At 44.5% G+C, this 14,214-nt stretch overlaps 1 protein-coding gene across 1 annotated transcript in view; it reads right to left on the bottom strand.

The window, feature by feature from the left end:
- The window catches only part of aif1l (allograft inflammatory factor 1-like), a 39,954-nt gene extending 26,625 nt beyond the window's left edge, over nt 1–13,329 (bottom strand). Inside the window, exons 1-3 of the mRNA XM_041192817.1 lie at nt 13,208–13,329; nt 13,068–13,129; nt 648–714 (exon numbers count right to left, since the gene is read on the bottom strand). Of these exons, the coding sequence (XP_041048751.1) occupies nt 648–714; nt 13,068–13,129; nt 13,208–13,232 (154 nt within the window). The 5' untranslated portion in view covers nt 13,233–13,329. The remainder of the gene's footprint in view (nt 1–647; nt 715–13,067; nt 13,130–13,207) is intronic.
- Between the last annotated feature and the right edge of the window lie 885 nt (nt 13,330–14,214).

Raw genomic sequence — 14,214 nt, 5'->3', positions numbered from 1 at the left:
CCAGGGGGCACCCAGCACCCACAGGGATGACTGGCACCCAACCAGGTACCTAACACTGAGAAAAATACACAGCAACAACAGGGGCATCTGACATCATAAGGGTACCCTATATCAACTAGGATAACCAGCACCAATTGGAATAATAGGAAAAGAGAGAAAGGTTTTCATTTATATATCACTTTTCACAACTACTGGGTATCGCAAAGTGCTTTACAGCCAATGAAGTATTTTTTGAAATATAGTCACTGTTGTAATGTAGGAAACATGTCAGCCAATTTGCGCACAGCAAGCTCCCACAAACAGCAAAGTGATAATGACTTGCTTTTTTTTTTACTGCGATGTTGACTGAGGGATAAAAATTGGTCAGGACAGTGGGAAGAAACTCCCTGCTCTTCTTCAAAATAGTGTCACCAGATTTTTTACTTCCACCTGAGCAGGCAGGTAGGGCCATGGTTTAACACGTCATCTAAAACAGAACTTCTGAAAGTGCAGTGCACTAGAACGTCACAACCTTGCTTGCTCTGCTGAAGCCCTGGAGCAGGATTTGAACCCAGCACCTTAAAATTCCAAAGCAACTGTGCAAGCCACTGAGCCACAATTAGACTGATACTAACAGTAGGGAGCAATAGGAACATTCTGTCATTTACTTTTGAAAGATTCCAGATTTTCTGCCAGGTTTTCTTCATCTTTATACTTCGGATCTTCCAGAAATTCCTGGAGGAGAGAGTTTTAAAGTGTAAAATTATAAAGCATTAAATAGTCCATGTCCATCATTCTCGCTCAGAGTTTGTCTTTATTCTCTATCCCGTGTCCAGTTCATTCCAAAACTGAAGAGAAAACAGACGCACATTCCTGGGATCAGGACATTGCAAAACACTTCACAGTTATTGGTGCCTAATGTGATGGAGGTGATGGCGGCATAACGGTAATATCACTAGACTAGTAATTCCGAGACCCATCTAATACCCTGGGCATGTGGGTTCAAATCCCTTTGTAGCAGTTGCTGGAGTTCAAATTTTTTTAATGAAAAAAGATCTAGAATTGAAAGCTAGTCTCAGTAATGGTGACCACGAAACTGTTGTAAAAAACCCATCTGGTTCACTAATGCCCCTTTAGGGAAGGAAATCTGCCATCCTTACCCAGTCTGGCCTACATGTGACTCCAGAGCCAATGCAATGTGGTTGATTCTTAGCTGCCCTCTGAAGTGGCCTACCAAGCCACTCGGTTCAAGGGTAACTAGGAATAAGCAATAAATGCTGGCCTTACCCAGTGACACCCACAGCCTCTGTTAAGAATATTTTTTTTAATGAATGGGTTCAATCGGGACAACACCCATTCTCAAACAAGAGTATCCAACACTTCAACCAAAATCTCCATTGAACTTTAATGCTGACCACAACACAGGTATTTAATCCAACTTCTTTCAATGAGGCAGCAGAGAAAGAAGACCAAGGTTCAGAATTTTAAAGGAATCAGATTCAGCAAAGAGGCAAACTAGTCTCGACTGCAGTAACAACACTAGGATTGTTTTCTTTAGAGCAAAGAAGGTTAAGGGAAAATTTATAGAGATGTTCAAAATTATGAAGGGTTGTTGATAGAGTAAATAAGGAGGGTCAATAACCAGAGGGACACAGATTGGCAAAAGAATTAAAGGTGAGGAGTTTTTTTTTAATGCAATGAGCTGTTGTGATCTAGAATGCACTATGTGAAAGTGTGATGGAAGTAGAATAAATAATACAGTTGCAGTGTCTCACAACCAGCAACCTCAGGATAAGGCCATGCCAGAGCTTAGATCTTGCCGGATTTTGGGTCAGATGGTTTGAGCCATGGGCCAGGCCAGTAGGGGGGTTGAAGGGTCCCTTGGACTGCCAGAATAGACTAGTGTGCAATTGGAGAAGGGGATAACACAGCCAGTCTGATACACACGGTGCCAATGTAGCACCCAGCCAAATTGTCCAGGCAAGTTTTTTTTAAAATTTTATTCAATTAAAACTGATGCATGGCACATTTTCGGACAACTCCGGTTTTTGGGCAGCCTGATTTGAAACACTTTAAAGTAAATTGTGCAAATACTTGAAAAGGAAAAAATGCAGGCCTGTGGGGGAAGAGCAGGGGAGTGGGGCTAATTGAATAGCTCTTTCAAAGAGCTGGCACAGGCAGCATGGGTCGAATGAATTTCCTCTCTGCTCTCAGTATCTTATTCAGGGCTAGCAAGGTGACATGTCAGGGAATGTGACTCCCGGCCTTTCACAGGCTCCGCTCAATCGCAGTCATTGTTGTATCTTTCTACACTGAGCTACCACGACCTGTTTAACATCTCACTGAGCTCTAGAGAGCAAAGATTGCCCTATAGCATTAGTCCAAGTCTGACTTTCACTGGCAGCGGATCCTAGCTAGCACCACTCACAAAGAGTTGAGTAAGGTGAAAGGGAGGAGAGGGCTGGAGAGAGGTTTTGTCAACCTCAGTCAAAGCTGCATTCTCTGGACTGAGGAGATGATACTTTGGGCCACAGTCTGGCTGTTTTGTACTTTGAGAATCAAAGGACAGATTCTCTGGACTAACGCCATGGCTGCGTTTTTACAGCCTTTGATTTAAGGAGGCTGGATGTGTTTGTATTTTTTATTGCTCTCAAAAACATTACAAAGTAAATCTCCTGAAAATATAACATTCAGTGGCAGCGTAAAAAGAGAAGCTTTAGTTTCAATAGATCTCCAAGAGGGGTTCACAGATCCAAGCAAGTCCGAGCCCACTCCAAAACACCCCCATTTACCACACACCTGGAAGTACAAAGTCTGATACCACCAAGTAGTTCAACTTAACGCCATAAAATGCAATATAAACAATATCAAATTACATTGAATTTACTGCACAGAAACAGGCTATTCAGTCCAGCCGGTCCAAGCCAGTGTTTATGCTCCACATGACCCTCTCCCTGTGCCTCTCTTTATCTCAACCTATCACCATATCCTTCTATTCCTTTCCCTTTCATGTGTTTATCCAGTTTCCCCTTGAATGTATCTACACTATTCACCTCAACCACTCCCTTTGGTAGCGAGTTCCACATTCTCACCACTCTCTGGGTAAAGAAGTTTCTGCTGAATTCCCAATTGGATTTATTAGCAGCTATTTTATATCGAAGGGATCGTTTCCCTCTCTATTTGCCTGACCTTTCCGATACTTCCAGCGTCTTCTGTTTCTTTCTCAGGATTTCTTGAGATCCAAATCTTATATCGTTTGGCCATCAATAATTTCAATGTATAGAAAGAATTACCACAATAAGCATTAATAGGAACACATAAACACCAGCAAACCTTTCGACAATAGAAAGGTACAACTCTGACAAGAAATAAGGAACTTTTGTGCTTTACAGCCAATACACTACTTTTTGTTTTTGAGCCACAAACAGCAATGAGACAATGGCCAGATAATTTATTTTGATGATGTCAGCTGAGAAACATCGACCAGGGAGAACTCTTTGCCCAGCTAATCTGTGTCAACTACAAACCCCCTTGTCTCTCAGGCCTTAAGCATAGAATCAAGAAATGGCTCTTCTTGGCATTCAATGAGATTGGGGCTGATCTGAGTAGCTGTTCATCAGAAGCCACTTCCCTAATTTGTCCAATAATTTTGTTCTCAATTAGGGTGAGTGCGGGAGGATAGATGTCTCCTGAAGGACAAGGCATTCTGGGATAAAGCAGATATTAAGATTTGCACACAGTGCAGGAAACAAGGAAAGCACAAAAGGGAATTGGATAAATACATGGGAGGAGGGAAATAATTGCAGAAATCTGGGGAGAGCACAGTTTGTGGGATCTTGCTGTGTACAAATTGGCAGCCATGCTTTCTACATTACAACAGTGACTGTACTTCCAAACAAAAAAGGTATTGTAAAGCATTCTTGAGGTCACTGTATAAGTGCAAGTGGTGAGACTAACTGAGTTCTTTGAAAGAGCTAGCGCAAACTTGATGGGTCAAATGGCCTCCCAATGAACTGTAAGATAAAAGCAAAATACTGTGGATGTTGGAAATCTGAAACAAAAATGAAAATAGATGGAAAAACTCAGCAGGTCTGACAGCATCTGCGAAGAGGAAGACAGTTAATGTTTCGAGTCCGTATGATTCTTCATCAGAACTGAGGAAAAATAGAAATGAGGTGAAATATAAGCTGGTTGGGGGGGGGGTGGGACAGGTAGAACTGGATAGAGGGCCAGTGATAAATGGAGGCAAAGATAAGTGGAGGCCAGTGATAAGGATTGCCAAAGATGTCATAGACAAAAGGACAAAGGGGTGTTGACGGTGGTGATATTATCTAAGAAATGTGCTAATGATGACATTAAGGGTAGAAAACAGGACGAGCAAGGTACAGATAGCCCTAGTGGGGGCGGGGTGGGGGGAAGGGATCGAAATAGGCTAAAAGGTGGAGAATAATGGATGGGAATACATTTAAAAATAATGGAAATAGGTGGGAAAATAAAAATATATTTTAAAAATATACATAATTAGAAAAAGGGGGATCGGAAAGGAGATGGGTATGGAGAAGAAAGTTCATGATCTGAAGTTGTTGAACTCAATATTCATTCCGGAAGGCTGTAAAGTGCCTAATTGGAAGATGAGGTGCTGTTCCTCCAGTTTGCGTTGAGCTTCACTGGAACAATGCAGCAAGCCAAGGACAGACATGTGGGCACAAGAACAGGGTGGTTTGTTGAAATGGCAAGCAACAGGGAGGTCTGGGTTACGCTCGTGGACAGACCGAAGGTGTTCTGCAAAGCGATCCCCCAGTCTGCGTTTGGTCTCTCCAATGTAGAGGAGACCACATTGGGTGCAGCGAATGCAGTAGACTAAACTGAGGGAAGTGCAAGTGAAATGCTGCTTCACTTGAAAGGAGTGTTTGGGCCCTTGGACGGTGAGGAGGGGGGAAGTAAAGGGGCAGGTGTTGCACCTTCTGCGGTTGCATGGGAAGGTGCCATGGGAGGGGGTTGAGGTGCAGGGGGTGATAGAAGAGTGGACCAAGGTGTCCCGGAGGGAACAGTCCCTGCAGAATGCCGACGGGGGGGTGAAAGGAAGATGTGTTTGATGGTGGCATCATGCTGGAGTTGGCGGAAATGGCGGAGGATGATCCTTTGAATGCTGGTAGGGTGATAAGTGAGGACAAGGGGGACCCTATCATGTTTCTGGGAGGGAGAGGAAGGTGTGACGACAGATGCGCAAGAGATGGGCCGGACACAGTTGAGGGCCCTGTCAACCACCATGGGTGGAAAACCTCAGTTAAAGAAGAAGGAAGACATTTCAGAGGAACTGTTTTGGAAAGTGACATCATCAGAACAGATGCGACGGAGGCGAAGGAACTGAGAGAATGGGATGGAGTCCTTACAGGAAGCGGGGTGTGAGGAGCTGTAGTTGAGGTAGCTATGGGAGTTGGTAGGCTTGTAATGAATATTGGTGGACAGTCTAGCACCAGAAATTGAGACAAGAGGTCAAGGAAGGGAAGGCTGTTTCGATCCCTTCCCACCACCCCACTCCCCACTAGGGCTATTTGTCACATGCTCGTCCTGCTTTCTACCCTTAATGTCACCATTAGCACATTTCTTAGCTAATATCACCACCATCAACACCCCTTTGTCCTTTTGTCTATGAAATCTTTGGCAATGTCTTCTTTGCCTCTACCTATCACTGGCCCTCTATCCAGCTCTACCTGTCCCGCCCTCCTCAACCAGCTTATATTTCACCTCATTTCTATTTTTCATTAGTTCTGTTGAAGAGTCATATGGATTTGAAACATTAACTGTCTTCCCCTCCGCAGATGCTGTCAGGCCTGCTGAGTTTTTCCAGCTATTTTTATTTTTGTTCCCAATGAACTGTACTGTTTTATCATCCTGTAAAATCACAGATCAATGCAGGTTAAACCTTGCATTCTTCAGAGTCATTCCTCAAGGGGGCTGGGGTTGGTGACTTGATAAAAACCAACTCCTCAGAAAATTCAGTAAGCTGAGATCTGAAGATAGGGAGGCAGAGTTAAAGAGTCATACTACCTTTAAGGCACAGACGCTGATTAATAAAAGTCAAACTCCTGCTTTATTACTTTTACAACCTTGAGTAAAGAAAATAGAATTCTTTATATTTTCCCTATTCTTTGAAACTATTTGCAAATTCTCAAGCAAATGTAAGAATCAGTGGCAGCTTAAAAAGGGAAGCTTTACTGTCAGGAGTAATGGGGTTCATGGATCCAGATATTACACTCCTCCCCTACCCCCACACTCGCCCTCTCTTTTTACTTTCTAAAGCACACCTGTAATACCTAGTCAGAAAAGTGTGGGTTCAAGCCTCCAGTGCAGAGGCTTAAGCACAATATCTAGGCTAACACTCTGTGCAGTGCTGAGGGAGTGCTGCACTGTCAGAGGTGCCCTCTTTCTGATTTTTGTTAAACCGAGGCCTCGTCTACTCTCTCGATCCCATGGCACAACCTCAATATAGAACAGGGGAGTTCTTCCAGTGTCCTGGCCAATATTTATGCTTCATTTGACATCACCAAATATCAGATGATTGACACACTGCTGTTTGTGGGATCTTGCTGTGCATAAAATTAGCTGCCATGTCTCCCACATAACAAAAGTGACTGCACTTCAGAAGTAGGCTGTGTGGGGTCCTTGGGGCATGCTGAGCTTGAAAAAGATGCTATATTAATGCAAGTCTCATCCGGCAGTGCAGCACTCCATCAGTACTGCACTGAGAGTGTCGGCCTGGATTATGGGCTCAAGGCCCTGGAGTGGGGCACCAACACCTCCTGCCACAGAATCTGAACTCATACCCAGTCTGCAGTAAGTTTGGTGACAGTATCCAGGCCCCATACATATATAAAAACAAAAAAACTGCGGATGCTGGAAATCCAAAACAAAAACAGAATTACCTGGAAAAACTCAGCAGGTCTGGCAGCATCGGCGGAACAGACTGATTAACACCAGGATATTGCTTATACTGAAATATCTTTTTCAGAGAGAAGGGAAATGTCTCCTTCACTAACAGTCAAGAATCATCCAATCAGGCAACAAAGCACCTGTTCCTTCTCCAATTGGCTGTGAGAAGGACCAATGGCAGAAGTGCAGGGGGTGGGGGTTGGACAAGAGGTAATGTGATGAAACTTCCAGGCACACAATCAACCAGAGTTGGTCAACCTTCCTTGATATGAAGTATCAAAAATCCAGCTCTCCATATTTTCCAACTTGCTGAGTCCTCAGATTACTTGAATCATTCAGCAGAGAAGGAGATCATTCTGCCCATCATGTGGAAGACTGGCAAAGTCGAGAGGTCTGAGCTTTGTAAATATTCAGGAAAGAGCCCATGCATCATCTCCCCTTTACATTCAATAGCATTACCATCACTGCACTGCAGCAACTCACCAAGGTTCCTTTGACAGCACCTTCCAAACCCATGACCTCTATAATCTACAAGGACAAGGGCCGCAGATGTATGGGAACACCACTGCCTGCAAGTACCCCTGCAAGCTACACACCATCCTGATCTGGAACTACGTTGATGTTCCTTCACTGTAGCTGGGTCAAAATCCTGGAACTCCCTCCCTAACAGCACCTTGGGTGTACCTGCATCACCGGGACTGCAGAGGTTCATGGTAGAGGCTCACCACTACCTTTTCCTCAAGAGGCAATTATGCTGGCCTCACCAGCAATGGCACATCCCAGGAAAGAATTTTTTAAAAATTATACAGTGCCAATCCAGCTGGGAGATGAGTGTATAAACTAATTCCAGGCATTCCAATAAGGAATCCACTCTGCTTTCATGACTGATGTTGGCTTGACATATCTGTGACTGACTGGCTTTGTCTTGCAGTGGGGACTTCCTTAAGTTCATGGCTTGGAGGCCACTCCCCATTCACCTCCGCACCATTCACTGCACAGCTCCTGGCACATTTTTGGAACTCGAACCAGCCTCATGGTCTGACCTCCACAATGCAAGGCACTGGTGCCAACTCGCGTGTTCCAAATCAGTGTCAGTATAAGCAATATCCTGCCAGCTGAGAGTTGGCCTTCATGCCAAAGAGAATTCGGATGTATGCCAGCAAAAGCTGGAAATCAAACGGAGTTGACTCTCAGCTCCAAACACTTCCCCCGCCCACAAGTCCACTACATGTGTACCTTCCACACTTTGTAACTTTGTTGTGAGGTGTGCCACTATGATGGGGTTTGGAGTGGAGGGGCAATTTTGCTTTGTTCCAAATGAAAATGCCCATATCTGATCCAAGATCCAGGGGTCAGTATAAATCCTGTGACCAGCCCTAACTGGAGCAAAGAGAAGCTACAGCTGTAACTTCACTGCCTCAAACCATTGCTCTCTTCTACAGTGGGAAGTGGTTGGTCACAGTTAGTTACATTGACTCAGCAATTTACTAGCACAAAGTGTCAGCAATTTATCTTTGCCATTCATTATTTTCAGGCAGCGAGCCCCTGGATCAGTGATAGCATTGCCACCTCCAGATTGGAGAGCACAGGATTCCAAACCTGTTCCCGAGTGAGTGGAAACCAGAGCTCCAGCTTGGAATTGTGTGTTCATATCCAGTGGCAAGCTGGAGTCTGGTGGCTGGGAATATCCTTCCCTCCCCCACCAATCCTATGGGTTGTGGGAGTCCATAACACCTTCATGCCATATAGGGTCAATCTGTCAGCTGGCTACAGTGATGGAAGAAGTGTTCACATCACAGCCTGTCAGCCTGTTAATCAACCTGAGATTGCTTCCGTTAATTCACACAAGGGAAGAGTGTGAAGATTATTACTTATGTTTAATTGTAAGTGGCTAGTGGGGATACACTTCAGGCCTATAAATAAACATTCCCCAAACAGAACATGAGTAATAACGTGCCTATTAGCAGAATGCCTGTTGACCACTACAAAGTTCAAGTGACCAATTAAAAGCAATAAAGTCGAATGTTTGGGTTACATTCCTATCAAAGGAATGTCTCGCGTCTCTATGAAGAATTTGAACAGATCCTTGAGGTTCCTGCACTCAGTATTCACTGAGACTCCAGCATTTTTAGTGTGTCCCAAAGGCCAGGGGTCAGTGGAGAAACACCGAGCAGGTCATCACTGAGACAGGTGGTTGTGCCTATTCTGGTGCTTCATAGGGAACAGAGAAGGCCATTCAGCCCCTTGTGCCCATGCCAGCTCTTTCAAAAGAGATATCCAACTGGTCCCATTCCCTTGCTCTTTCCCCATAGCTCTGCAATTTGTTTCCTCCAACTTCCTTTTAAAAGTTATTATTAAACCCCATTCCACTGTCCTCTCAGGCAGATTACAGCAATTCACTGCAAAAAAAAACATCGCTCCTCATCCTGTCTCTGGTTTCTTCTGCCAATTACCATCAATCTGTGTTCCCTGGTTGCTCATTCCCCTGTCATTGGAAACAGTTTCTCCCTATCTACTCAATCAAAACTCCTTTCTTATAAAGAAACTCTTGTGCTTCTACATCTCCACATAGTTTTCATGTAAATGGTCTTTAAAAATAGTACAGGGAAAGTTTATCAGGATGTCACTAGGGCTGCGGGATCCCAGTCATGAGGGGAGTTTGGAAAATTTAGGATTATTCTTATTGGAACAGAGAAAGCTAAGACATGACCTAATAGAGGTTTCAGGGTGATGAGAGGGGTTTTGATAGAGTAACTAGAGAAAACCCATTCCCCCTGGAGAGTGGGCCAAAGACCAGAGGCCATAAATTCAGAATCATTGGCAAAAGATCTAGAGAGGAGATGAGACAAAATGTTTTTCACTCAGAGAGTTGTCAGGATCTAGAATGCTCGTTCTGAAAATGCAATGGAAACTGATTCAATAAATAATATTAACAGGGAATTGGCAGAGGTGCTTGAGGTTGAGGAATTTACAGGGTTACGGACAAAAAGTCAGGTCATGGAACTTAACACAACTGTTACTTCAAAGAGCCAGCAGAGGCACAATGGGATGAATGGTCTCCTTGGCTGTAAAAATTCTGTGATTCGGTGAAATGACTAGAGCTGCCCTAACTATACAAACTGGTGCAAGTTTTGGTATATGAAGAGTTTCTTCTCACGGTGATGTGTAATGTGAAGAAATCAACTGCACCTCAATGGACAGAACTGTGGAAATTTATGTAAGATATGCAGGGCTCTAGTATAAAGGCCAAGATCAATAATGCTCCTATCTTTTCAGAAAGGGGAATAGTATACTGCCTTGATGCTGGCTTTCTGTGAACACATTAAGATTTTGTGAAAACATTTTGACAATGGGAGCTTTTTACTGGGGCCTTCCATCGCTGCACTCTGGAAAGATCAGAGATCTGACCCAGCCCCAACTTCTGGCCCTGGCCCAGAATATTTGCTTTGCTCAGTGTCTGTGCAACACCAGCACATACTTAACCCAGCTGGTACTGCATCGACTAGGCTGCTTTGAGCAATGTGTACAATCATAAGAAGGATCGCATGCTTAAACAAACAAAAAGCCTGCATTTATATAGCACCATTCACAACTTCAGGACGTTCTAAAGCTTCCAGAGAACAATTCAGTATTTTGGAAGTGAAGTCACTGTTGTAACTTGCGAAAAACAGCAAGATCACACAAACAGCGATGAGCTCATGACCAGAGAACCTGTTTTTTAGTGAGGTTGGTCAAGGGATAAATAATCAACCAGGTGACCGGGTTGAACTCTTCTGCTCTTCTTTGAAATAGCACCGACAGGATCCTTTGTATCCACCTGAGAGGGCAGACAGGGCCTGAGTTTCATGTCCCATCTGAAAAATAGCACCTTTGACTGTGTAGCACTCCCTCAGTGTCACACTAGGATTCTCAATCCAGGTTTTGTGCTCAAGTGTCTGGAGTGAGAATTGAACCCATGACATTCTGACTCCAAAGGTGAACATGCTACCCACCTAACCATGGCTGACACTGATAAAGCTACTGGGGAACAGTGTCAGGCTGGTTGTGTAAAAGAATCCAAAGCCCTCACAGCCCATCAGCCCATCCACATTCCAAAATGGAAACCCCTGCAAATCGACTCGGTTTGAAGCTTGTGAATTAACTAGCTGATCTCCCGTGGCATTGCTGATATTGTTTTATAGCAGGAAAATTACACAGTGAAACTCACAGTGTGTTGCGCTGCAGCTAAGATAGAGCAGTGTGCAAGCTGGTTTGAGGCTTTAAGAGTTTAAAATTTAACTGCTGAAGGAAAAAAAATCTGGGTTCAGTTCTAGTTTAATATTTTTGCTGAGGGATATTTGTACATAAGAACAGGAGGAGGCCATTCAGCCCCTTGAACCTGTTTTGCCATTCAAGTAGAAATGGGTGATCTGTATCTTGACTCCATTTATGCATCTTGGATCCATTTCCCTTGGTCTCCTGACCCAACAGGAACCTGGTAACTTTAACATCCAATTACATTTTCATCTGAAAGATTCTGTGGCACTATCAAAAGAGCAGAGAGTGCCAGACAACATTGACCAGTATCACTAAAAGCATTAAGACAAGAGCAAAATGCTGCAGCTGCTGGAAACCTGAAACAAAAACAGAAAATGCTGGAAAAACTCAGCAGGTCTGGCAGCATCTGAGGAGAGAGGAACAGTTGATATTTCGAGTCCGTATGACTCTTCCTCAGGGTCTGAAGAAGGATCATATGGACTCGAAATGTCAACTCTGTTTCTCTCTCCACAGATGCTGCCAGACCTGCTGAGTTTTTCCAGCATTTTTCTGTTTTTGTTTCACAAAAAAGATTATCTGGCTAGGATCACTTAGCAGTTTATGGGAGCTTTGTGTGTGCAAATTGATTTATTTTTATTCCTTCACAGGATGTGAAGGCAAGCATTTATTGCCCATCCCTGGTTGCCCTTGAGAAGGTGGTGGTGAGCTGCCTTCTTGAACCGCTGCAGTCCATGTGGTGAGGGTACACCCACAGAGCTGTTAGGGAGGGAGTTCCAGGATTTGGACCCAGCAACAGTGAAGGAACAGCGATATATTTCCAAGTCAGGATGGTGAGTGGCTTGGAGGAGAGCTCGCAGGCGGAGGTGATGAATGTCACATTTCCTACATTACAACAGTAACTATACTTTAAAAGTACTTCATTGGCTGTAAAGGGCCTCAGGGCAGCCTGAGGTGATGAACGGTTCTATAGAAATGCAAATCTTAATTCTACATTTCTCCCTCCTAACTGGAGCCATGAAGTGTTGTGGATGGGACTTTAGCTCGTTCTGGAACTTGGAAATACATAATAATCTGGGGGGTGTGGAGGGGGATGGGCAATTAATGCCTCTAGGCTCCTCATCCCTTCTCTCCCTTACCCCAGTAATTGTACCTGTTGCTGTCTTCCATAGAAGCAACATTAGTACTGAAAGCAGCATTGGGGAGATGCTCAGAGCGAGGGACTCAAGTTCACTGGCAGAGGGTCAGTGACAGGAATTGGAGTGAGACAAATAACCCGAGGTTTGTGATGGGTTAAAAAGCCACAGAGCAAACTCAGAGCCAGCCCCCAACCTCAATAATCCAACCCAAACCCTTTTATTAATCAACAGTGGTCACTGAAAGTGGACGTGGTCACAGCTCTGGCATCCTTTAGTCGCTTTAAACCACTTGGATGAAACAAGTTCAGAACAGAGTTCCGAAGAAGGGTCATACAGACTCGAAACATTAACTCTGTTTCTCTCTGCACAGATGCTGCCAGACCTGCTGAGTTTTCCCAGCATTTTATGTTTCCCTTTCAGAACAAACTCTGGGCGTGTTCCAATCCCAACTTCCAAAATATTCATCAAAGATCTGACAGTGTGTTTCTCAACTGACTGACCTCAGAAATGATGAGTGTTGTTTTAAACATGTTATTGAAAGAGACGGGAGAGGAGGGCAGAGAGAAAGAAAATCAAACGAAGAGCAAGAGTAATGAAAATTGAGAGAGAGAGAAAAAATAAAATGTAGGGAATGATACACAAAAGGGAAGAGTGTCTCTCACACACACGGAGAGGGAAAGACAGACAATTTATAAAAGTAGAGACAGGAGCCGCAAATTAAACCTGGTGGAAAGGGATTGAGTCTGGCTCAGAATCTCTCACCTTGTTCACACTGTGCAGCCGCTCCTCCTGTTGCGCTTTTAATAACCCGAACATTTTGCCCCCTGTGAATGGGAGAAACACAATTCAGATCAGGAAAATTTCCCGAGGAATCGCTTCTCCTCCCCCAACTAGTGTCTCACCCTGAGCCTGTTGTCCCGAGGGCATCTTGAGAGATTGAGAGAATCCGAGCTCCGCTCTCCGGCTCGGGGATTGAACTGAATGCTGCCCGGGAACCGTTGTTCAAACTAGGGGGAATGTCCCGGGACAGAGACGCCCGCTGTGGGAAGGCAGAGAAACTGCAGCTGGGAGTGGCCTCCCAGATCGGACCAGGTGCCAGAGCCGACCCCAAACCCAATCCCAATCCCTGCCCCCAAATCACCAACCCTAACCGAATACTAAACCCAACCCCACACCAGAACTCACCCTGAAGCACAAACCCATCCCCAACGCCTCATCCTCAGTCCTAAAGATAATTTAACCTAAACCCAAACCCAGCTGCCAACCCAGTTTCATGCCTAACCCCAAACCAGGACTCAACCCTAACCCTAACCCCAACACCAAGCCTAACCCCAACACCAAGCCTAACCCCAACACCAAGCCTAACCCCAACACCAACCCTAATCACAACACCAAGCCTAACCCCAACACCAAGCCTAAACCCATCCTCAGTCCTAAATCCAGCCCCAGACCCTGATACTTACCCAAACCAACACCAAAACCTAACCCAAACGGAGCTACCGATTCAGACCCAGGCCAGGACCCAGACCCAAACCCAACACCAGCCCAAAGTATAACCCAACACCAAGTCCAACCTCATCCCCATCTCCAAACATACTCCTCACCACCTACCCCAAGCCCAGCCCAACCCTAACCATAGGACCAACCCTCACTAACAACCCATACCTCAATCCAACCCTAAAACTTAATTTAAACCCAACACCAATGTTAACCCAATCCATACCCAAACCCAAAGTATGGGAATATATATGTTTCAGTGATTTGTGAACTTGAACAGTAAACACTAAAGAATCATATTATTCTTGTTACTCTAAGGTTCCTTTGATGATTCATATTACACAGAGCATCAAAGCCACATAGACAAGCAGAATGGCAGCATTAAGCAGTATATATGGCCTTTAAAGCCAAG

The sequence above is a fragment of the Carcharodon carcharias genome, chromosome 8, assembly GCF_017639515.1.
Source record: "Carcharodon carcharias isolate sCarCar2 chromosome 8, sCarCar2.pri, whole genome shotgun sequence".
NCBI lineage: Eukaryota > Metazoa > Chordata > Chondrichthyes > Lamniformes > Lamnidae > Carcharodon > Carcharodon carcharias.
This window is presented reverse-complemented; position numbering and strand designations above follow the sequence as displayed.